We start from the raw sequence: 26438 nt of genomic DNA, 5'->3' as shown, positions 1-26438 counted from the left end.
TCAGGGGTCTAGTGCTCCTTCCCAAGGACAAGGCACTGCCTCTCCGTCTAGGAGTTCGCACCCTCCTCAGCAAACCCCCTCGTTCTCCGGTTTGCCATGAGAGTCCTCGACAGGATGAATGGCGGCAATAGAAGATGTTCCATTTGCCCAACTTCACCTCAGGCCTCTCCAACTACCCATCCTCAAGTCATGGGACAGGAACCCCTTTTTCTCTCGACAGGGAGTTCCAGCTGACGTCAACCAGGAAGTCCCTGCACTGGTGGCTCAAGCCAACCTCACTAACAAAGGGGAAATCCTTTCTCACGGGTCAATGGAAGGTTCTGACCACCAACGTGAGCCTGACGGGTTGGGGTGCGGTGCACTTACACCACAGAGCAAGTGGTCCCCAGTGGAAGCGACCATGCCCATCAACATCTTGGAAATTCGTGCCATTCTCCTGGCGTTGAGAGCCTTCCATCACTTACTGGCAGCCTCTCACATCAGAGTACAGTCGGACAATGCCACAGCTGTGGCATATGTAAATCACCAAGGGGGGACCCGCAGTACCCAGGCGATGCAAGAAGTGACACATTCTCCACTGGGCAGAAGACACAGGTTCAGTTCTCTCTGCGGTCCACATTCCAGGTGTGGACAACTGAGAAGCAGACTTCCTCAGCCGGCAAGGAATGGACTCGGGAGAGCAGTCTCTCCATCCCGAAGTTTTTCGCCAGATCTGCTATCGCTGGGGGACGTGGACCTAATGGCATCCCACTTCAATACCAAGGTCTCCAACTTCATGGCCAGAACACACGACGTGCGGGCTCTAGGAACGGACGCCCTGGTTCAGGACTGGACCCAGTTCCAGCTCCTGTACATTATTTTTTTTATTTATTTTTTTTTCTCTCCCACCTCTCCTCCTGATATCCAGAGTGGTGAGGGAGTTCCAACCATCCTAATCGCACCGGACTGGCCCAGATGTACAGCTCACAGCAGACGTCCTCTGGCGTCTCCCCGACCACCCGGATCTTCGGTCACAAGGCCCGTTCTACCACCAGAACTCAGGGGCCCTCAATTTGACGGCGTGGACATGGAGACTTGGGTTCTAACCCAGTCACGGTTCTCGCCGCACGTCATTGCAACCATGATCAGGGCACGGAAGCCAACCTCTGCTAAGATTTATTACTGTACCTGAAAAGCCTTCTTTACCTGGTGCGAATCTCATGGCCAGACCCCATTCCCTTATTCCCTCCCCAGGGTACTTGGGTTTCTCCAATCGGGTCTGCAGGCCAGACTGTCCCTGGCCTCCCTTAAGAGCCAGGTGTCCGCGCTCTCGGTGCCTTTTCAGAAGTGCATTGCTAACAAGCCGCAAGTAAGGACATTTCTTCAGAGGGTTTCCCGATTGGTTCCCCCCTACAGACGACCACTAGAAACGTGGGACCTCAACCTGGTGCTGACAACATTGCAGGAAACACCTTTGAACCCCTTAGTGAAGTGTCCCTCCACCTTCTATCCCAGAAAGTGGTTTTCCTAGTGGCAATCACCTCGCTACTCAGGGTGTCTGAACTGACAGCACACTCCTGCAGGCGGCCCTTCATGTGTTTTTTTTTTTTTTTTACCAGGACTAGATGGTTCTCTGTAGGTCCCATCCTTCCTTCCGAAGGTTGTGTCCAACTTCCACCTCAATGAGGAAATTTTCACTTCCATCCCTCTGTCCGGTCCCGGTTCATAGAGTGCAGAAGGCTCTGCATACACTTGACCTTGTCAGGGCATTGCGTATCTATGTGTCTAGGACTGCGCCCTTCCGGAAGTCTGTTACTCTTTTCCTTCTACTGGTAGGCGGCCGCAAGGGTCTGCCAGCTTCCAAAGCTACCCTTGCCAGGTGGATCAAATCCACCATACAAGAGGCCTACCCCCTCAAAAATTCTCCTCTTCCAGCACGAATGATGGCACACTCTACACATGCGGTAGGTGCCTCCTGGGCCATTCAGCACCAGGCTTCGGCACAACAAGCGTGTAAGGCAGCCACCTGGACTAGCCTACACACGTTTACCAAACATTACAGATTTCATACCCAGTCCTCAGCAGACGTGAGCCTGGGTAGATGGGTTCTGCAGGCGACGGTGCTCCAATAATAGGGGCCTGTCTACACAATGTTCGTCCATTGCTTCCCACCCAGGGACTGCTTTGGGACGTCCCAAGGTCCTGTGGCCCCCAATGAGGCGACAGAGTAAAGGAGATTTTTGTGTACTCGCCGTGAAATCTTTCTCTTAGCCTCTAATTGGGGGACACAGCTCCCACCCTGTTGCCCGTTCCGGGCCGGTATGTTGAGTTCTCATATTGTCTTTGAGCTCGTACATAGTTGCCTTCTTATAGGCATGATTGTTATCCATATTACGTTCCTCCTCCTGCTTTTGCACAAAACTGAAGAAGGCTGACGCCGTCCAGGGGTGTATACTGCAGAGGAGCCACTGTTAATCTTTTTCAGATTATGTATAGTGTTGCCTCCTAGTGGATAGCAGCATAACACCCAAGGTCCTGTGTCCCCCAATTAGAGGCTAAGAGATTTTATGGTGAGTACACAAAAATCTCATTTTTCATCATATCGCCAAACAAAGTGGAATAAAATGCGATCAAAAAGCCTAATGGAATAAAAATGGTACCGCTGAAAACGTGATCTTGTCCCGCAAAAAACACACAAAAACCGCCATACAGCTCCATCAGCCGAAAAATAAGTTGTAGCTCTCAGAATAAAGTGATGCAAAAATATTTTTTCTATAGTTTTATTGTGTAAAAGCGAAAAAATATAAAAAACGATACGTGTAGTATCGCTGTAAACGTACTGACCCGAAGAATAACGCTGCCTTATCACCTTTACCACACGCAGAATGACATAAAAAAAAAAAAAACACTCAAAGCAAATCCTGAATTGTTGGTCTTTATTCATTTTACTTCCCAAAAAAACGGAATAGAAGGCAATCCAAAAATGGTACTAATAAAAACGTCAACTCATTCCGCAAAAAAAAAGCCCTCACATGACTAGGCTGAAATATGGAAAAATTATAGCTCTCAAAATGTGATTCAAAAACTAGATTTTGCAAAAAAAAGCGTCTTAGTGTGACAGCAGCCAATCATAAAAACCCGTTATGAATCTGGTATCTCTGTAATCACACCGACCCGAAGAATAAAGTCGTCTAATCACTTATACCACACGAACGGCGTAAAAAATAAAACCAATTCTTCACCTGCTACTGATTTGTTTGTGTCTCCCAAAGATAGCAGTATGGCTCTGCTCACATTTATCCGGCATTCTGCGCTGAGCGCTTAGGCTATATGCCCACGTAGCGTTTTTGCGGCCGCGAAAACGCTTGTAAAACCATCTGCCATACAAAGCAATGTGAATTCGGATGTGCTGTGCACATGATGCGCTAATTAGCGCGCCGAATTCGCATTGCGTTGCAAAACGCAGCATGACCATTTCTGCCACGTTTACGCCGCAAATTCACGGCCATTGAGTAACATTGAAACGCAGCAAACCCGCAGGTATATGTGGATTTGCTGCATTTCAATTTAATTCAATGGCCGCGAATTTGCAGCGTAATCGTGGTGCGTGTGGTACCCAGGATGAAGAAAAGACTACAACTCCTCTTCATCCCAGCTACCACACGGTTAAAAAAAAAACAAAAAAAAAAAACTGTATACTCACCGCTCCGGTCTTCTCACGGCCGCGTCCTCTCTCCTCGGCGTCCCGCGGTGTACTTGCAGGACCTACACTGACGTCATTTAGTCAGCTGATGGTCACGCGACCGCTGACTAAAAGACGTCACCGCAGGTCCTGCCAGTACACCCACGGACGCCGAGGAGATAGGATTGCTGCTGGGAGGAGATTGGAGAGGTGAGTATATAGGTTTTTTTTTTTTTTTCCTTACTATAGATGCAGCATTAAGCATCTAAGTTGGTCACACAATATAAATCCAGGCCAGTTGCATGGATTTATATTGTGTGACCAACTTGTCAAGCACTTTTCCAAGTGATGTTCAAAATCGCTTGAAAAAGTGCTTGAAAAAAAACTCATGCGTTTTCGCATGTAAAAACGCTGAAAAAACACTTCTCTGGCAGAAAAAAACGCATGTAAATCTGCATGCATTTTTTTTTCTGCCAGAGAGGCAAAAACGCTCTGCATCAAATCTGCTACGTGGGTACATAGCCTTACACCGGGGTTTCCGTGTAAATCTCTGAAATATGTGATTCGGATGGAACCCCTGACGGAAGATTCCCTGTAATGAGGCAGATATAGGCCACTGTGGATGCCGTCTGGCCTGTGATCCCACGGTGTCAGGTTTTTTTAGGCGTGCATAAGTGCGGTTGGCCACAGTTTTTTGTGCTCTTCTGAAAAAAAGGACACCACTAAACAGAGGCCAGATGGAGTCCAGAGTAACTCTGCTGCCTCATTATAGTGAATGGATCCTGTGGGGGTTTCATCTGAATTGCATCACTTGGCGATTTAGATGGAAACCCCGATGTAAGTGCTCAGCCTAGAGCACCGGATAAGCGTTATGTAAAATGTTCCCAATAAAAGATTCAACTCCGTCCTCAAAAAAAGCTAGTCCCCACTCAGGTCCGTTATCTGTTAAAAATATAAGGGACTTCCAAGTTACTGGTAGCAGAAAGGCTCTGGAAAAGCGAAATGGCCCTTGCCCCCCAAAAGAAACTCAGAAAATTTTGTGCATCCAAATGCCTCCCTGCCTTCTGAGCCCCACAATGTGCCTAAACTGCATTTAGGGTCGACATGTTTTGGCATTCCTGTAGCGATGAGAGCTTGCCTAATTTACAGGTGCATGTCTCCAGAAGAACGAGCTGGGCACAACGTACTGGTCACTTCAACGGCAGTTTGAAATTTTCACTCCGCAACATCCACTGCTGCTTGTTTCTGGAAAAGACCCATGGAGTCAAAATCGTCACTATACCTGTAGGTAAATTCCCAAGGGGTATAATTTCCAAAATGGGGTCACTTGAGGGGGGATTCTGCTCTTCTAGCACTTAGGGGCTGTGTATATGGAGTCCGCAAACTATTCTACAATAATTTGTTCTCCAAGAGTCAAATAGCGCTCTGTCCCTCCCGGATCTCGCCATATGGCTAAGCGGTAGGGTACAGCCACATATGAGGTATTGCCACGTTTAGAAGAAATTGTGTGACACATTTCGCACCATTTTTACCCATTGCCCTGTGTGAAAATGTAAAATCTGAGGCTAAAACTTTTTTTTTTTTGTGCTAAAAATATAATTGTTTTGTTCACTGCCCAATGGTATAAATGTAAAAATTAAAAAATACTCACTACTTCCCTAGATGAATTCCTTGATAGGTGTAGTTTCCAAAATGGTGTCATTTTGTGGGGGGTTTTCACTGTTTAGGCACATCAGGGGCTCCCCAAATGGAATATGGCATCCGCTAATTATTCAAGTAAATTTTACATTCAAAAAGTCAAATGGCGCTCCTTCCCTTCCGAACCCTGCAGTGCGCCCAAACAGTGGTTTTCCCTCACATATGGGGTATCAGTGTGCTCAGGAGAAATTGCACTACAAATTGTGTAGTAAATTATTCTCAGACAGCATAGCCAGAACAATAAACAGAATTTTTTAAAAATTCCAAAATCAAATTAGAAAATGGCAAAAGGCAATAGTTCTCACCAGCCAAGGTTTCAAGAAAAATGCACACCAGGACACGGCCTTCCCTCTTTTTTGTTAGAAGGAGGTAACACAGGTGCATAATGCTGATGAACAATCACCCTCACCCACTCTCACTGGAGGAGCGATTGCCTAGCACTAAAGCTGCACACAGATGAAACTTGCAGTAGGGTGCAATTCACACACTCGCGGCACCGTGCCTAGCCAGCATCCTATTACACGCCTACTATTCGATTAGGCGGGATGCCCGGCACCCTATCCGTGCATCGCAGAGTTGCGAAGCCTCAACTCACAAGGTCACCGTTATTCTCTAATAACCCCCCACGACAGCACACAGGAGGATGTAACCCCACCCTAATAGGGACAGGAAATATGAAGAGGTTTAAATAGCCCCTCCCACATCCTCCCTCCAGTGTTATTTCCTGTCCCTATCAGGGATGAAGAGGTCATCCCCGGTGTGCTGGGCTGGGGACAGGCACTGGGGGAAAGCTACTAGCCGGGCAGCGGAGGATTGAGAGGTCTTTACCTCTCCTACTCAGGGTGCTGCTCCCGACTCCTCTGGATTCGGGACCCCCTCCTGCAGTCCACGCTCTCGGGCAAGGTCTGCAGGATCTTCTGACTGGAGGCCTCTGAGCTTATTTTTTGCGCGCCGGGCTGACGTTTTTATTGATAACTTTTTGGGGTAGATCCGATGTTTTGATCGCCCGTTATTGCATTTTATTGCAATTTTGCGGCGACCAAAAAACATAATTCTGGCGTTTAGAATTTTTTTCTCGTTACGCCGTTTACCGATCGGATTAATTCTTTATTTATATTGATCGGGCGATTCTGAACGCGGCGATACCAAATATGTCTATGTAGGGTTTTTTTTTTTTAATATTTTATTTTGAATGGGGTGCAAGGGGGGTGATTTAAACTTTTTTATATTTTTATTTTTTTTTATATTTTTAAACTTTTTTTTTTTTTTTTTTACTTTTTGCATGCTTCAATAGTCTCCATAGGAGACTAGAAGCAGCAACTATCCGATCGCCTCTGCTACATACAGGGGATCAGCAGATCCCCTGCATATAGCAGAATTGGTCCAGTGCTATGAGCGCCAACCACTAGGTGGCGCTCATAGTGACCAGCTCATGACAACTGCAGGCATCTGCTGCAGACCCTGGGTTGTCATGCACGCCCATCGGTGACCCGCGATCACGTGACGGGGTCTTCGATGGGTGGGGCTTATGACGTGCTACCCGGAAGTGCGCGTTAAATGCCGCTGTCGGAGATTGACAGTGGCATTTAACATGTTAACAGCCGTGGGTGGATCGCGATTCCACCCGGGGCTGTTGCGGGCACTTGTCAGCTGTAAGAATCAGCTGACATGTGCTCGGTTCAGTGAGGGCTCAGCGCAGCAGCCCTCACTGAACGGGGGGTACGCAAATGTGCGTACTAATACGGCAAGGGTTGTTAAGGGGTTAATGGAGGAGATAAAGGGGATTGTATGCCAGGAGATCAAATCCTCCTTGGCCTCGATCACTCTCCCTACGCCCTCACCTAGTCAGGCTTCTACATCTACTCCCTCAGCAGCCAAAAAGAGGAAGATTAGCCCGCCAGAGGGAGGGGAGGAAGACTCTCAAGAGGAGATGTATATCTCGGAAGATCTTCCAGAGGAAGGTGAATGAAGTCCAACCCCTGATTACTCACAACGAGAGAGAGATTATTTTCCATCAGATAGTTTGGAGGAACTCCTCATGGCAGTAAGGAGAACTATGGAGGTTGAGGAAGAAAGTGCCCCAAACAGTACATGATCAGATGTTTGGGGGGCTAGGTTCCAGGAAAAAATTGGTGTTCCCTATACACCAGAGTATTAGGGACTTAGTCTTAGAGGAGTGGGAATCTCAAGAAAAGAGATTAAATACCCCTACAGAGTTAAGGGATAGATTTCCTGTGGACAATGAGACTGCAGAATGCTGGTCTGAAGTCCCAAGAGTGGATATCCAAATTGCACGAGTAGCAAAGAAAACCACTTCCCTTTTGAAGATTCCTCTCAATTAAAAGACCCCTTGGAGCGCAAAATGGAGGGGACTACTCAGGAAATCCTGGGAGACCTCGGCAACACTATTAAGCACCAACGCAGTCTCTACGGGCGTGGCTCGATCAATGGCTCGTTGGCTAGATCAACTGGAGGAACACCTAGTTTCAGGCTCCCCCAGAGAAGACATCTTGGCATCCCTACCACTTCTACAGAAGGCTATGGGGTTTTTAGCAGACCCCTCTGCAGAATCCATGAGAGTGGCGGCAAGAGCATCTGGGCTATCAAACTCTGTAAGAAGGGCCCTATGGTTGAAATCCTGGAACGGCGGCGTGACATCAAAAATGAAGTTGTGATCCATCCCCTTTAAGGGGAAATACATGTTCGGGCCAGCCCTAGATGATCTTCTAGAGAAGGCCTCAGACAAGAAGAAGGTCCTCCCGTAACCTAGGAATGTGAGGAAGAGGCCTTTTCGTCCCTCTCAAGAGCAGACTCCTCAATATAGGGGTAAAGGCGAAACAGGACGATGGCACTACCCAAAAGGTAGAGGAGGCAAAATATCTTTTTCTCTCCCAAAACCAACGTCAGAACAGACCATGACATCAGGACAATCGGGGGCCGCATCTCGAATTTTCTCCCTCAGTGGAAAGAAATCTGCTCAGACCCATGGGTCCTGAGGGTTGTCGAGTTCGGAGTAAAAATAAATTTCTCCTCCTATCCTCCAGAGAGGATACAGTTAACACTGCTCTCCTCTCAGTCGTCAGGCCACCCTGTTATCCGGTCTTGCAGACCTATTGTCCTCAGGGGTGATATCCCTGGTTCCTACAAGAGAGAGAGGGAGAGACAGAGGATATTATTCCAGGCTCTTCCTACTAAAAAAAACCCGAATGATTAGAACTCTGTGTGAGCCAATCGAAGGCCACTGAATCAGTATATCCACTACCAACGATTCAAGATGGAATCCATCAGGTCGACGGTCCCTCCGATGGGACAGGACCATGTCATGGCCACAATCTACCTCCAGGATGCATATTACCACATCCCCATACACAGCCCACCTTTGTCATCAAGGGGGCACAAGATACGAAAGCTTAAAAGCAATCTCAGCAAGAATATTCTCCTGGGCCAAAGAACATCTTCTATCCTGGTCGGCTCTTCATATCAAAGGTTCAGTCAATATCCAGGCCGACTTCTTAAGCAGAACAAAGATTCATCCAGGAGAGTGGAGCCTAAGCCCAGTCGTCTTCCTGATGTTAGTTGAGATGGGGCTATCCAGAGGTAGATCTCTTCACCGGACACCAGAACGCGAAAGTACCTCAATATTTCTTCCTGGATGCAAACAGCCCTTGCCTGGGTGTGGATGCGTTCACTTACAAATGGGAGTATAAACTAGCGTATGCCTTTCCCCACTATCTATTCTTTCAAAAACCTTACAGAAGATAAGGACCGAAGGGACCAGAGTAATCCTAGTGGCCCCTCGCTGGTCAAAATGGACTGGGTTCGGAACGTTAACCAGTCTGTGGAGAGCCCTCTAATCCTTCCTCCCATCAAGGATCTTCTTCTCCAGGGACCGATTCACCATCCGGATCCCGAGAGGCTACACCTAACTGCCTGGCTTCTGAATTCCTGATATTAAAAACAAGAGGCCTCTCAGAGAAAGTCATCAAAACTCTCCAGAAGAGCAGGAAACCTGTAAATAGCAACATTTACCATAAGATCTGGAAAACCTTCTTAAGGTGGTGTGTGTTAGAACCCTCCTGTTTGTTTTTTTTCCGTCTTGTGTTTTGCGGTCACGTGACCATCTGCCTTTATGTTCCAGCTCCGCCCTTTTGGCTGTGCTGGACTTCAGTGTTTGACTGTTTCTCTAGCCAGGTGCTTCTGTGCCTTTCTCTCAGTTCGCTTGGTCCTTTTGGGACCTCTAGTGCCTTTTTTGTCAGTTTGTCTTTGTGTTCTGCAACAACTTCTCTGTTTAGGAGGTGTCCCGTTTTTGTCCCCGTCCTTAGTTCTTTTAGGGACCCTTCCCTTTATGCTATAGGTCTTCGTTCAGACTAGCCGAGGACTAAGGCTGGTCTGTTCGCTAGGAACAGGCAGCCCGCTACATCATAGGGATTCAGCTTAGTCTTACTGTAGGGACAGCTTTCCCCTATCTTTCCTTATTTCATGTTGCAGATCATAAGTGTGCTCCCACTCGCCCAGACGCTCATAGGGCTGATGTGGCTCCGATTCTAGAATTTTTTCAAGAAGGCCTGGACAAAGGTCTGAGACCTAGTACCCTTAAGGTCCAGGTAGCGGCGTTAAGTTCTTCGATCAAAGACTAGCGGAACATCAGTGGGTGAGAAGATTTAGGACAACAGCCACCCGCATCCACCCTAGAGTAACAGACCTGGTTCCCCCCTGGGACCCCGTAATATTATTCTGAAAGGGTTAACCCACCCTCTGAGCCCTTATCAACCGTAAGACTTGACAGGCTGACCTGGAAAACTGCTTTCCTGGTGGCTATAACTACAGCCAGAAGAGTGTGTGAACTACAGGCCCTTTCGATCAAAGAACCCTACCTGAGAATCCTGGAAGATCGTCTAATTTTCCAACTTAGCCCTTCAATTCTACCTAAGGTGGTCTCAAATTTCCACAGATCTCAGGAGATAATTCTTCCATCTTTTTGTGACAACCCAAAAGACAAAAAAGAGATGGAATTCCACACTCTGGACGTTCGGAGAATAGTACTGCACTATCTTCAGGAAAGACAAGAACCTATTTGTCCATACACGAGGTGCAAACAGAGGAAAGAAAGCAGCAAAATCCACAATAGCCAACTGGATTAAGAGGGCGATTACGGAGGCTTACCAGATCCAGCATCTACCTCCTCCAGCAAAGCTCAAGGCCTATTCTACAAGGGCGATATCTGTCTCCTGGGCTGAAAAAGCCAGCGCATCAATCGAACAGATTTGCAGAGCTGCCACATGGTCCTCAATTGATACTTTCTCCAAACACTACAGACTAGACCTACTGTCTGTTGGAGATTTAGCCTTCGGAAGAAAGGTCCTTCAGACTATTGTCCCTCCGTAGTATATCTTTGGTATGCCTCCTGTGTGCTGTCGTGGGTGGTTATTAGAGAAAATAGAATTAGACTTACCGGTAATTCGGTTTCTAATAACCCACCACGACAGCACGGGTAAATCCCTCCCCCTCGCTTATTGTTTCTACGACAGCTTGATCAGTAGAAATAAAATTTAATTTGAAGCATCTATACTCTTGTGGTCCTTTGTAATAACACTGGAGGGAAGATGTGGGAGGGGCTATTTAAACCTCTTCGTATTTCCTGTCCCTATTAGGGTGGGGTTACATCCTCCTGTGTGCTGTCATGGTGGGTTATTAGAAACCGAATTACCGGTAAGTCTAATTCTATTTTTTTTCGTTACCCTTGTGAAAATTTAAAAAAAATTGGGTCTAAAGTAACTTTTTTGTGAAAAAAGTTAAATGTTCATTGTTTTCTTCCACATTCCAAAAATTCCCATGAAACGCCTAAAAGGTTAATAAACTTCTTGAATGTGGTTTTGAGCACCTTGAAGGGTGAAGTTTTTAGAATGGTGTCACTTTTGAGTATTTTCTGTCATAAAGGCCCCTCAAAGTCACTTCAAATAAGATGTGGTCCCTAAAAAAAAAAAAAAAAAAAAAAAAAAAAAAAAAATGGTTTTGTAACTTTTGTTGGAAAAATGAGACGTCGCTGGTCAACTTTTAACCCTTAGAACTTCTTAACAAAAAAAAATGTTGGTTCCAAAATTGTGCTGATGTAATGTAGACATGTGGGAAATGTTGTTTATTAACTATTTTGTGACATACAGTACAGACAGTTTGGACACACCTTCTGATTTAAAGATTTTTCTGTATTTTCATGACTATGAAAATTGTACATTCACACTGAAGGCATCAAAACTATGAATTAACACATGTGGAATTATATACTTAACAAAAAAATGTGAAACAACTGAAAATGTCTTATATTCTAGGTTCTTCAAAGTAGCCACCTTTTGCTTTGATGACTGCTTTGCACATATCTGCCCAGCATTGTGTTTTAAAATAACAAATATAAACTTGCTTGCCAATATTTTGTGGCTTCTACTGTACTGCTGGGTTCCCTGCTGTTCTCCTTGCTTCATTTACATTCTGTCCATACATGCATGCCAGAAGAGGTAGAGGAGAGAGTCGGGTGGGAGATTCAGAGGAGCGACTATCTTAATATATACATTTTCTATGTTCATTTTAATGCTGCTTCTCTGCAATCAAAAGCACAGCAGTAATATGTACTTATAATAGTGCAGGGGCCAGCAACCTGTAGTATGACAAGCTGTCGCATGGCCGTTGTATAGTAATTCTAGCGACAGATGGAATGTCGCTAATGTTAAAGTAACCATTGCAGAAACTATAAGTAGATGATGGATGTCCTGTAGATCCAAAAGTTTGTCTTCAAACTAGAGAACGACTACATTTATGTTCATGAAATCTCTTGGTGTTTGGTCTTGTTCCCAACTACCTTTTGACCAAGCACTCTCTGCTTTTTTGGCTTGAAAGGTTTGCTGTGTTAATTGAGAAATATTGTAATGAGTTACTTTTTACCCTCACTAGGAAATCTCTACCACTTAACAAACTGACTCCTGATATGCGTAGATTGTCCTTAAATGAAAAGGTAAGTTTTAATTAAAACGATTTAAATTCTAATATTTTTTTATTTTCAATTAGAATATTTATTCTCTTTTTTTTGTGCTGTGCTGCATTTTAAAAAATGCCTGAAGATTTGATTTTTAAATGCTACAAGTCTGACCATGGGGAAAAAAGTGGGGTGTGGTTTAAAATTATGTATAAAAAAATATATACTGGCTACTTAACTCCCTAGTTATCAAGTTAGTCAATGCTTTTGCCTCAAGTAATTGGTTCCATTTTTTGGGGGGGGTAATCATGTTTCCTTTCTGAGAGCTGTATTGTGACTTATGAGTCAATACATTTATTGAAGATCACCATGTTAGATACAGAATGTGTACTAATTGAACTTTCACAGGAACTTCTATCACCCAACTCCACTGGAGAAGATAGTTTTGTACAAAGAACTCCAACCTCTTCAATGCAGAAAAGGTCAGACACTACCTGGACAACACCTGCAAGCAGCTTACTGCATAATACTCCAACACCATGTGAACAGGATGCTAAGAGTGCTGCATGTCTACAGCTTGCACAACAGGTTTGAAACCTTATTTTCCTTAATTTGCTTGTAGTCTTGACATAATGTTCATTGTTGTGTTCTGCTTTTTGCAGATGGTCTTCAATAGTCATGCATAAGCACATCCACTTCTCATTGATTTTAACCTGTTAGCGCAAAGTTAGTTATACAGTGGGGAAAATAAGTATTCGATAGAATTTTTATCGTAGGGTGGTACACTTTATCTGTGAGAGACAGAATGTAAAAAAAATTCACATTTGTATAATTTTTAAATAATTAAATTGTATTTTAATGCATGAAATAAGTATTTGATCACCTACCAAACAACAAGAATTCTCAGACCTGTTAGTTTTTCATTAAGAAGCCCTCCTACTCTGCACTCAAAACCTGTATTAATTGCACCTGTTTGAACTCATTACCTGTATAAAAGACACCCGTCCACACAGTCAATCACACTCCAACCCCTCCACCATGGCCAAGACCAAAGAGCGGTCTAAGGACACCAGGGACAAAATTGCAGACCTGCACAAGGCTGGGATGGGCTACAAGACAATAGACAAGCAGCTTAGTGAGAAAGCAACAACTGTTCGCCCATTTATTAGAAAATGGAAGAAACACAAGATGATTGTCAATCTTCCTCGGTCTGGGGCTCCATGCAAGTTCTCGCATCGTCTGGGTAAGGATGATTTTGACAAGGGTCAGGTCAGGAATGAGCCCAGAACTACATGGGAGGACCTGGTCAATGACCTGAAGAGAACTGAGACCACAGTCTCAACATAACTGTTAGCAACACACTGCTGTCATGTATTAAAATCCTGCAGCGCACGCAAGGCCTCCCTGTTCACGCCAGCACATGTCCAGGCCCATTTGAAGTTCTCCAGTGACCATCTGGATGATCCAGAGAAGGCATGGGAGAAGGTCAGATAAGACCAAAATAGAACTTTTTTTGGTATCAACTCCACTCGCTGTGTTTGGAGTAAAGAGGAGTCCAACCCCAAGAACACCGTCCCAACTGTGAAGCATGGTGGGGGAAACATCATCCTGTCCCCTTTTGCAGAAAAACACCCACCAAAGTATGATTGCACCATATTAAAGGGAGGATGGATGGGGTCATGTATCTCAAAATTTTGGCCAACAACCTCCTTCCTATAGTAAGAGCATTGAAGATGGGTCATGGCTGGGGTAATCCAGCATGGCAATGACCCGAAACACACAGCCAGGGCAACTAAAGAGTGGCTCCTTAAGAATCATTTCAAGGTCCTGTAGTGACCTGTCCAGTCTCCATACCTGAACCCAATAGAAAATCTTTGGAGGGAGCTGAAACTCAATGTTGCCCAGAGACCTGAAAGATCTGGAGAAGATCTGTATGGAGGAGTGGGCCAAAATCCATTTCTGCAGTGTGTGTGCAAACTTGGTCAAGAAATACCTGGGGGGCTGAGGTGTTGGTGGAGCAGAGTCCCAGGTGGCAGGGTCGAGGCAGAAGTCGGGAGATCGCTGCTGCTGGAAGCTTCTGCCTTCCGGCAGAGGCAGGATTCAGCATATGGCAGCGGGCCCCATGCTTGTAGTCGGATGTGTTCGGTGGTGCAGGGGCTCCGCCGACATTTTGTGAAAGCCGGAGCCCTGCACCTTCCAAAATTATTGAACAATACTGTGCCTTATGTGAATCTGCTTTTACACAGTTATTGTAGTTGCATCGCTCTGTTGGCTACACAACTATTCTGACTTCAATTTATCTTTTTGTCTAGGTTGCGGATTACATGGTTGACGAATCTTCAAATAGTGCATCAGATCGCGGAACGGAGTTTGAGGATTTAATTGGCATGCTGTCTTCAGATCCTTTTTTGTCTAGAAAGGAGATTCCTAGGACCCCAGAGAACTTGAGTAAGTTTACTTCACTAGTAAATAATATTTCCTTATATTCTAAAGGATTTGGAAAACCATGAACTCCCCAAGATGGGAAGAACATTCAAACTCTGTGCAGATATTGTCCTTTGGTGTGAATGGAACCCTGGGCTTTAGCACTGCTAGACTACGCTGCTAACCACTGCTGCCCACTTAAGGGAACCTGTCACGTCCTAGTTGCCATCTACACTGCCCCCATTGCTTTGTTAGTGATGCAATGTGCACTACTAACGAGCTTTTTTCATTAAAACCCTTCACGGTTGACCAAATGAGTGTCAAATTATTATGTTGATTGCATTCCACAGAAAACCAAACTGAAACAATGTTCTGTATTTGGAGGATTCAAAGAATCTCTGATCCTGTTTATTTTGCTTAGCATTTTATATGGCTATTAAAATACTCAAAACAAATCAACTCTGCAGCCATACTATAGTACTATAGGCTAACTAATGTTAGTACAATTATTACGGAAACACATATATGGTCCTATTATCGTTCGTTCGAAGCACTATGGAAATTTTACAAGGTCAAACCTGGCCTAAACAAGTTAGATAACAGTGTCTGACAAAATGTTCTCTTGAGAAAGTTAGTGTGAGAGAAGTTCCATGGGAAGAGAGAAAGAAAGAATGTATGTTATGCAAGGAGTTATAATATGATTTTAAAGCAAGCAGACAAAATGGAGTTGCTCTAGCATGAGTTTCAATATGTCCTTTACATTCCCCCCTAAAAATTATCAACAATAGAGGTGCTTTCCCAGGGTCATGTTTGGAGCCTGAGGGACATTGGTCTTCACCCAATTAGTGCCATTGTTACCAATTGGGGCTGTCGTGGCATGTCCATCCCCCCCTTGTTAGTTGATATAATCATAAGCTCAGATCTGAGGTTGGTTGGGGCAATGCTGGTTCATTGTCCTTGTGTAGTAGCACTGGATGTCTGTTAACAGCGTCCTCCTTGCTCTCTATTGACTGACAGGTTTTCCTCATGCAAAATGGGATACAATAAAAGACTAGTTTTGGTAAAGGTTGGTGCTACAACACCGGGTTTACGTGCTCCACAATTATGGCACGTCTTGCGCCATCCTGGATTAGTGACCTAACACACATTACAGAGCCAACCGTCTGGGTTATATGATGGTGGCTGGCTCTCAGTGGGAAGTGTAGGGTATTTAATCTTATAAGGTATAAGTTGCTCGCTCAGTTTCCTGATTGAGGGGCTGGGGTACTGCTACATTTGTGGGGGTAGGGGATGCTTCTTTAGGGGCCAACAATCCACAACAGTCAACTAATCTACCCTTTTGCTGCCAGATGCCTTCATCCCACTACACATGCTGAAGCCTCCCCTCCACAGGAAAATTTAACACCTTAAACACTTTTGGCGCATTCTTAAAAGATCTTTTCCCTTCTCTACTGATCATGTTATTCATCACATTCTCCCCCTCCTGCAGGGGAGACCAAATTCTTTTTGCTCCACGGAAACATTGATTAATCACTACTGCTGCTTCACAACCAGCAAAGATTCTTAATTCTTGTGCACAGCGGAGTCTGGCCAGAGCTCCCAGCTGATCCACTACTACCTACTACCTGCTGCCTACTACTTACTAACTACTACCTTTTAATTCACCCCACCCGTCAGGGGAATCGTACAGACTATTTTAAAGCAAGCAGACAAAATGGAGTTGCTCTAGCATGAGTATCAATGTCCTTTACAGTAGTATAATTTTATAACTAAATTAATAGATTATATATCTATCTATCCTATCTGTTATATTTACACACACACACACACACACACACACACACACACACACACACACACACACACACACACACACACACACACACACACACATTGTCCTATCTGCTTGTAGTCAGTCATAGGGGAATGTGATTCTCTCATTCACTCACTGCCAAGGTTGCGTCTAGATCAGAGGTGTTTTTTTTTGTGTTCCACACTTTAGCCCCTCCGATCTAGACGCTTCACTGCTGAGGAGACTAGATCGGAGTTGCTGGAGTGAGGGCCTCAAAAAATCCCCTGTGATGTAGACAGTTCAGCACTGACACCACTAGATCGGAGTAGATTCCAGGATCCTCATACACTCTGCTGTCTAGTCGCCTCTTCTGGCTTTTTATTTTTTTTATGCCTTTTTATGCAATTGCTCGTGTTTTTAATGGAGCAAACATCACAAGTCAAAAATGATTTTTTTTTTGATCACTGTTATATAACAGTGTAAAAATACATAAAATGTATAACTTATGGATGTGAGCAAAAAAATATTTTTTTCCTGATTAATGAAACTTACATTTTTATTGTCGTTTTATGTAATATAAAAAATTCCCCTTATCGCTGATTGATCCGTTTTGCCAGAATGTGACTGACCATTTGTCCACAGTCCTGTCCACAGCACCTTCATTGTGAAGAGTGGGTGGAGCTCCGAGGGGAGAGGCGTAAAAGAGCACCCCCAACAGTCACCATAATGTACAACACAGAAGTGACATTATTACTGGAATATCTAAGGTCACTGGGGAACACTGCTGCTATAATTGACGCCACTTTTGTGCCGTACATTCTGATTGTCGGCTGCTCCGTCACTGGCTGAGACTTGTGGACATGCAGGAAAATTTGAATTCTATCAAAACTGAACAATCAGACCTATGTGTAATTTTTAATATTACAGAAAGCGATGATAAAAAAACTGACTTTATTAATTAACTTAAAAAAAAAAATTCATAAAGTGGCCAAGCTTTCTCCCTCACCCTTCACTAGGGGATATCCAGGACTTTATGAAAAACAAAAAATGTGCCTAAGCACGAGCAGGCAGGTAATTGCTACTTGCCTGCCTGTTCCTGGCGGCATTCTTCCCTGGCACAGAGCAGTCAGACCGTTCCTGTTAGGGATTCAGCTGCCTCTGCTGACGGGGCAGAGCGTGATGTCCGACTCATTCTGATTGACAGCCTTCTCCCCCAGTTAGATAGTGGGAATCCAGCTGTCAATCAGAATGACGTAGTCAATCTCACCCTGTCAACACAGTGGAGCGGAAAAGAAGCCTCCGCTCTGTCGACAGGATGTCAGCGGAGGCAGCTGAACAAAAGGAACGGATATCCCCTTTAATGAAGGGTGAGAGGGAGAAAGCTCAGCCACTTTGAATATTTTTTTTTAATTAATAAAGTGAGTTTTTTTTATTGCTTTCTGTAATATAAAAAATTACACACAGCTCTGATTGTTCAGTTTTTATAGAAATAAAATTTTCCTGCATGTCCACAAGTCTCAGCCAGTGACGGAGCAGCCGACAGAATCATCAGAATGTACGGCACAAAAGTGGCGTCAATTATGCCAGCTGTCTCCTCCAGTGACCTTAGACATTCCTGTAATAATTTGTCAATTCTGTGTTGTACATTATGGTGACGGTCGAGGGGCGCTCTTTTACTCCTCTCCCTGCAGAGCTCCGCCCACTCTCCGATCTACTCTCCTCAGCAGTGAAGCGTCTAGATCGGAGGGGCTAAAGTGAAGAGCACAAAAAATCACCTCTGATCTAGACACAACCTTGCCGGGATCAGTATTCAAATACATGGGCAGTGACTGAGAGAATCACACCCCTATCACTGAATTACGAGCAGGTAGGACAAAGTGTGTGTATATAGAAGGTTATAAAATCCTTATACTACCACCGATTTTAATGAAAAAAGCTGGTTAGTGATGCACATTGCATCACTAACAAAGCAATGGGGGCAGTGTAGATAGGATGTGACAGGTTCTGTTTAAACCCCAGACATCAGAGTCTGGTTAGTTCATAGCACAAGACTTGGAGTTTGAATTCTCTCTTATGAGATATTACTACAGTGCCTTGTGAAAGTATTTGGCCCCCTTCAACTTTTCTACCTTTTGCCACATTTCTGGCTTCAAACAAAGATATAAAATTCTAATTGTTTTGGGAAGAATCAACAAGTGGGACACAATCGTGAAGTGGAACGAAATTTATTGGATATTTTTTAACTTTTTTAACAAATTTAAAAACTGAAAAGTGGGGCGTGCAATATTATTCGGCCCCTTTACTTTCAGTGCAGTGAACTCACTGCAGAAGTTCAGTGAGGATCTCTGAATGATCCAATGTTGTCCTAAATGACTGGTAATGATAAATGATTACACACAGGCGGATTCCAAGTCTCCGTATAAATGCACCTGCTCTGTGATAGTCTCAGGGTTCTGCTTCAAGTGCAGAGAGCATCATGGAGACCAAGGAACACAAGGCACTGTATATCAGACATTTCCACCTTCTTCCTTTTAAGATGGACTATTTCACAACTTTTGACCTTATCTGTACATTCCTGCACCCAGTCACAGTTCTGTGCCTAAAAATGTGTCTTAGTTTTTTTTTTGTTTTTCTTTCTTTGTACAGGGTGCCAAAATTACTGGCACCAATTTTTTAACTGTTTAACTGCGTGCTTTCTTTCAGCTGTGTACTTTTTAACTTATGACACTGTCCAGTTATGTAAAGGTAGATGCTGACAGTTGTGACCAAAATAATGCCTGTGGTGAACGTCAGAACTGTCCCACTGTGGTCACGTGACACTATCTCAAGTCACCCACAGACAGTTCCCCAACTGCACTAAGATTATTACCCGTAATGGGTCAAGTGTCCTCCGCTTTCTCCCTGTGATGCTGCAGTCCCCTTCCTCTCCCAGCTCTTTAGTAACAGGAAGGGCTGACACAGATGTGATGCCAGCTGTCACAGAAGCTGGTTATCACAGGAGTTACATATGAGTTTGGATAAGGTGGATCACCCCCTCTGATTATCTGTCATATCAGAGGGCTTGCGACTTGCAGAGCTTCTGTCCGTCACATTAAGCGGTATATAATCCCAAAGTGACTCCATCCCACTCATAAACACCTCCACTAGTCTGTGACATCCAGTCACTGTCCCAGTGAGCCCAATGCCGCTTTTCTATTTAAGAGCTATATATGTATTACTAGATGGTGGCCCGATTCTAACGCATCGGGTATTCTAGCATATGTCTCCCGACCCTCTTTTATAATGCCCCATGCAGGAAGTCACATCCCTCGTATATAATACCCCATGCAGGATGTCACATACCCCCCCCCTACATAATGCCCCATGCAGGAAGTGACATCCCACTATAGTGCCCCATGTAGGATGTCACCTCTCCCCCCATATAATGGCCCATGCAGGATGTCGCCTCTCCTCCCATATAATAGCCCATGCAGGCTGTCACATCCCCCCTATATAATACCCCATGCAGGTCCCCTATGGCCCCATACAAAAAAGAAAAAAATCCAATACTCGCCTCACTGCTTCTCTGGACGCTGCGCGTTGTGACCGGTCAGGAGAGAGCGTGGTGTAAAGACGTCACCGCGCCCTCTGACCTGAGACGTCACAGAGCTGCTGCGGAGGCACGGGGAGGGGTAAGTATGACGCCAGGGTCCGGAGGGGAGGGGTAAGTATGACGCCGGGTGCTGGGGTCCTGATCGAGCAGGGGGAGGGGAGGGGAGAAGAGGGTAGGGGCATCACACTTGTCCTCGGGAGATAAGCGGCCGTAGCCGCTGATCTTCCGACGATAGCCGCATGTAGGTCAGCGGCGCCTGCTGTCGGGGGACTTATGCTGCATCGCCGCTGACCTCCGTGCCACACATGAGCCGCTAACGGTCGCCATGTTTTTCTGAAATGCCGCGTCGCTGATTGGCCGCGGCCGGACCAATCAGCGACCTGGGATTTCGAAGACAGACTGACAGACAGATTAAGACAATTATATAGATAGATTTATTTTTGTCATCTGTTCCCAGATAGTAAATAAAAAAGGCCCTTTTATTTTATACTGATAAAACTATATAAAAGAATGTTTTAAAGTATGTCTTGATGCAGATTGTTCAATGCTGAAGATGCGAATGCCATTGTTTGCTAAGGCACGGAGTATGAAGGTGAAATTAATTATCTCTATAATCACCCACCCCTGAAGGCACTGCAGATTTAATGCTTCACTGTCCTGTTCAGTTGAACTCATTTGGGCTTTCAGAGATAACTGTGCACAAATGTACTGCTGACAAAGGGATCCATATTGCCACAAAAGGGTTTAAGGAATTTTTTTTATAAACTATTTCATTAATGGTTGAGCAAACCAGCCTGTATGCTAATTTTCCCAGGCCCACATCATTTTATTGATATCATAAAGTCTAGTCTCAATCCAATCCAAATATAACTGGAGACCAAACTTAACTCAGCGAAACACAAAATGTATTTAAAATATACATATAAACATACAAATAAAAACCGGCACCTCCAAACTGTGAGGGACCATATATAGCATCTAATCCAGGGTGCACATACATATAGGATATACTGCTTCTGTTCAGTACACTAGAATACATATATTGCCCTCTATATTTGATTCTTAAACAAAAACCAATGCTACTGCTCATATAGTGTACAATAGTAACCTACCAAAGCAAAAAGTCCAGTCCTGACACCAGCGTGATGCAGAGTCCCTCAACCCCTACGCACGTTTCATAGTGCAACTTCCTCAGGGGGCGTGGTGTTAGCCGGGAAGTGTGCTTATTTTATGTGTGGAATGGACCAATGCGGGAAGTAAAAACTATCACATGATATAATCTGCCTCTGACATTAATGGCGCATGGTTACCCCGCCCGCATCTCCTAACCACATGACTTCCGGTTTCTGGCCCGTGGAACGCACGCTATCAGCACTCCCATGACAACATGGGACGCGCTGCACGTACGCTCCCGCTATGGTCAGATTCCCCAAAGTCAGGAGTGCAAGCAAAAGGGCACATGCGCACTGACAGATGGATTAGGATATATGTAGTGTGTTAGGTAAGTATGATGCTTCTATAAAAGATGGACTCGTGTATTAGCATGGTGCTATTAAAGTGATGTAATAGTGGAGTTGTATTTATCAATTAAAGTGAAATTGATTTTTAAAAAATTGTGATTATATAGCATATATGAACTATATTATATAACTAGTGTAGTTGTAATTTATGCTAAAATAATGGATCATGTGTGAATGTGTACATTATCAATCCTACAAATTACATTAACATATTGTTACATAATAGAGAATAGTATTAAAAAACCAACTATATTTCATGCTGAATAAGTGCTTAGTGCAAAAATTAATAACATAACTTTTTAAACAAAAATATTTAAACTAAGACACTAGGAAAATATATATAGTGCCAGTGAACTCCATGCACCCCACAAGAAGATCCCCAAGCAAACCCCCAGTCCAAAAGAAGATATATCTCCCAGAGTAGAATATCTATATGAAAATGTTGCATAATCGTCCATAGATAAAAAAAAAATTTTCAACCAATGCCTGAGGGCTGTTTGACAAAAATATCTCAAAGTCTGAGGGTACATGGTACTTGTGTAAAGACTTGTAGTTTTCATTCGTGATCTCAATTAAAGTGCAAATGCTTGACATTCATCGAACACCTGACCCAGCCATCTAACAGATGTCTTCTTCTCTGCACATGGACGATAACGTCCCACGGGTAAGTAGTTAATGTAGAGATTTCTTCCTCTCGAAAATCCCAGGTAGCGGAGTTTCCCGTCTTTGGCCCAGGTGGGATGTAGCATATCGAGAGCGAATTATTGCCACACATAAGATACGCAATCTAATATAAAAGAGATATAGATTAAAAACAATAAAACACAATAGTATAAAAAAAAAACACTTCCCCTCCCACCCTTGAAACCACAACTAGCCTTATTCTAGGGACAAATTAGAAGAAGGCATTGAATCCAAAGTTCTCGTTAAGACCAGTAGGTGCCACTGTTTTAAGCCTGAAAATCCATTTACTCTCGGTCTGAGCTAACCATCTCCCAAGGTTCCCACCCCTTGGGCCCATAGAAACTTGGTCTATGGCTTTAACCTTGAGTAGATTGGCATCACTTTGATGTAGGTAGAAGTGTTTGGGAAGGGTCTTAAGTTGGGTGATATCTTCGGCCGTTCTGCTTTTCTCAATATCCCTCACATGTTCTCGAGTTCTTATTCTTGGTTCTCTTGTGGTTAGTCCGACGTATATTTTTCCGCATGGACACTCTGCAAAGTAGATCACTACTTTAGACGAACATGTGAGGTGATGCCTTATTACATAGGTCCTTATACCGGCTGAGTTTCTAAAGTCCTTGGCTTTAACCATGTTGGTACACGCTTTACTGTGATTACAGGGGTAAAATCCAAATGTGCTAAGCCAAGTGTTTGTGTTTTGTCTCCCCTCATAATGACTATGAACAAGATCTTTTAGATTTTTAGATCTCCGTGCTGTAATGGAGGGATATTCTGGCAGACATTTTCTGAGGGCAGGATCAACTAGGAGAACACGCCAATGTTTCTGTATGATTTTCCGAAGACCTGTCCACTGATCATTGAAGGTAGTTATCAACCGCATTGGATTCTTCTTGTCATTGGAGTGGCTTAATTTGGTGGTATACAGGACATCATTGCGAGATGTCCTTTTCGCCCTAAGATAACCTCCTTGAATCTGACAGCGGTTGTACCCCTTTCCTTAAAACGCCCTTTTTAATCTTCTGCCTGCCTTTCAAAAGAAAACTCATCTGATCAATCTTAAAAACTGCCCTACTGGGATGCCTTTGATGGTTGATGCTGGATGTGAAGAGCTCGCATGCAATAGAGAATTTGTAGACGTGGGTTTTCTAAAGACATCTGTGTGCATATCACCATTGGGCAATGTAGTAATTTTAATATCTAGACAGTCCAAAGTTCTACCTATTTTGTAGGAGAGTCTGATGTTAAGGTTGTCTTGGTTTAGTTTGTTCATCAGGCATTCAAGTTCTAGGTCTATGCTCTCCCAGATGAACCAAACGTAGTCTATAAACCTCATCCACTGTTGGACCTTCTCAACGCCCGGTTTTGCGTCTACCATAAAGATGTCTCTTTCCCACGCTCCCAGAAATAAATTTGCGTAACTGGGTGCACAGGCCGCACCCATCGCAGTTCCCTGGGTTTGAAGATAAAATCTGTGTCTCAAATATGAAATAATTGTGCGTAAGGATGAACTCTAACAAAATTAGTAGTAGTTCAGTCAGTTCTGGTTCTATATTACTTGACCTCAAAAAGAAGGAAACTGCTCTCAAACCATCTTCGTGTTTTATTGAAGTGTACAAAGACTCAACATCAGCAACTACCATAGTCATATTGGGTGTCAAATGTACACTATCCAGGCGGTGTAAGGCTGCAGTTGTATCCTTAATGTACGATGGTAGGGTTGATACAAGTGGTTTGAGATAAAAATGATTGTTAATAAATTAATCAATACTAATGCTCTTGAAATGCATATAATTTGGAGAGCTTTACGAACTGGGACTTGTTAAAAGAAGACATCACTAATAGCGTACCAGAGTACACATACTTTATTACACCCCAATATACTGTACGGTGATGGCTAGAATGCGACTTGGAGCCATTGTGAAGTTTATCAATTATAATAACTCAAGATGTCCACTCCAAGTGAGCCACACGAGAACAAAATTGGTATACATAACAGGTTGAGAATTGCCACCATGTTTATTCATTAGAAAATTACCAGAAAGTCTATTTAGACGCAGAAGCAACATCTGAGAAGCATTTTAGAAAAAAAAAAAACAGTAGGCTAATCCATGGACAAATGCCATCAGAATAAACTGTAGGGTAGTAATGAAATGAAACCACAAGAGGGAGCCATAGGATAAAATTAGAATGAGCGCAGTATTAGGGGTGAAACTAGATTGATGTACTGTGGATGTATGCATGCACCAAAGAGAACAGGGTACTGGATATTGCTAAACAGTTAGAAACAGCTACTGCTAAGTATGTAGAGACAGAAGCACAAAAGTAAACTTACCGGATTGCACTAGGAACACAGTGCTATATGGTAAAGGGGTGTGATTCCCAGAAGAATTGTGCTAAAGTGGCTGATTCTGAGGAGGTTTAAAATAGAAGAGAGGTGTGCGAAGCTGGAGGCGTTTCTAATACGCGAGTATCAGAGGCCCTAAGAACGTGCTGAGCAGTGATGTCACTTCCTGTCGGCTGTGCTGCGAGTGCAATACTGTAGGAGGGACTGTGTGCTGTCACTGATGATCTGCACAGGATCTAGCGATGTGCTGCAAATAGAGTGATCTATATTCCATTTGTTACAAAAATGTCATTGGAAAGGAAACCTGCCATGGTTGTAAAACATGTCATTCAAAACTGAAAGTGTTTCCATATTTATCATACTACTTTAAATACTTTTAACTTTGTGAAAAACAGAATAAAATATGGAAAAAAATAATAACTACTGAAAAATGTAGCTGATCTAAAATTTCCATTATGCCCTAGGATCAAGGGTGGGCAGTTCATTTTCCTGAGGGGCCAAACGAGACTGACTGTTGTGAAGGCCTGATCCAATAGGTTGAAATTCTTCTCAATAATATTACAATATTTATGTTCTCACTTAATATTGAGCAGGATTAAGCATGCTAACATCCCCTATATACATCATGAGCCCACACAGCTCACCTATATACAGTATGAGCCCACACACAGCTCCCCCTATATAAAGAATGATCGCCCACATATAGTGACACCTCCACATAGCCCCCCTATATACAGTATGAGACCTCACATATCCTCTCTAGAGGCACACATCCCCATACATACCAAAAAAAGAAAACCCCTCTCGCTCCCGGGGCTCTGCATCAGTCTCTTGTGCACGGCAGATGCGATGTAATGATATCATCACGTCTGTCTGTTGCACACGCTGATTGGTGGAAGGAGGAGCCTGCGGCCCCGTCCTCCACCTATGTATCCACCGCTATCTGCATCGTGAGGGCACAGATATCCGTGATATCAGGATGCTGTGTGGGAGAGGGCATGGCCTGTGCTCCACTGTTTTTGAGCCCCTCTCTTGAGCCCAGGTCTGCCCTAGATGAATACTTCTTATTAGTGGTTTAGTTTCCAAAATGGTGTAAGTTTGTTTTTTTTTCTGCTGTTCTGACATCTCTGGGGCCCTGGAAATGTGACAGAGGTCTGCATCTGAGCTCTAATAACTAAATGGCGCTCCTACTTTACTAAACCCAGCTAGGTGCCCAAATAGCAGTTGGTGGCAACATATGGGTTATTGATGTACTCAGGAGAAATTGTATTACAAACTCTTTGGTTGATCTTCTACTGATGCCCTTTGTGAAAGAGAACTCTGTCCATTGCTACATTTTTATTAAAAATTGAATTTCCAATGTTACCAAATCCATTGAAACCTGTGGGCACAGAATACTCACTACCCACCTAGTTGGAAATGTCTTGAGGGGTGTAGTTTCCAAAATGGGGTCACCTTTAGTGTTCTGCATTTTGACACTTCAGATTCTGCATATTTGACATGGAGTCCACAAATTATTCCAACCAAATTTGTCCTCAAAAAGTCAAATGACACATCCTGCCTTCCAAGCCGTGCTTTGTTCCCAAAAGTTGTTTGTGACCACATATGAGGCATTGATGCGTTTTTGAGAAATCATGTAATAAAAGAAAATGCACCCATAACTTACCGCTATTGGAAAATTTGTGCTAAAACATTTTACGTGGAAGAAATGTACTTTTAAACTTTATTTCAACTTTAACCCTTCATGAATTTCACGTCC

General features: G+C 43.8%; 1 protein-coding gene across 8 annotated transcripts in view; it reads left to right on the top strand.

Moving 5' to 3' along the window:
- The window catches only part of LOC141215063 (HAUS augmin-like complex subunit 6), an 88560-nt gene that overhangs the window by 49936 nt on the left and 12186 nt on the right, over positions 1-26438 (top strand). For all 8 annotated transcript variants that reach the window (XM_073665614.1, XM_073665583.1, XM_073665606.1 and 5 more), the window contains 3 exons: positions 12302-12362; positions 12732-12911; positions 14636-14771. In XM_073665614.1, the coding sequence (XP_073521715.1) occupies positions 12302-12362; positions 12732-12911; positions 14636-14771 (377 nt within the window). The remainder of the gene's footprint in view (positions 1-12301; positions 12363-12731; positions 12912-14635; positions 14772-26438) is intronic.

The sequence above is a fragment of the Phyllobates terribilis genome, unplaced genomic scaffold, assembly GCF_046119375.1.
Source record: "Phyllobates terribilis strain yellow unplaced genomic scaffold, ASM4611937v1 Scaffold_1__5_contigs__length_1240528914, whole genome shotgun sequence".
Classification (NCBI taxonomy): domain Eukaryota; kingdom Metazoa; phylum Chordata; class Amphibia; order Anura; family Dendrobatidae; genus Phyllobates; species Phyllobates terribilis.
The sequence above is the reverse complement of the archived record's forward strand: the minus strand, read 5'-3'. Positions and strand labels throughout refer to the sequence as shown.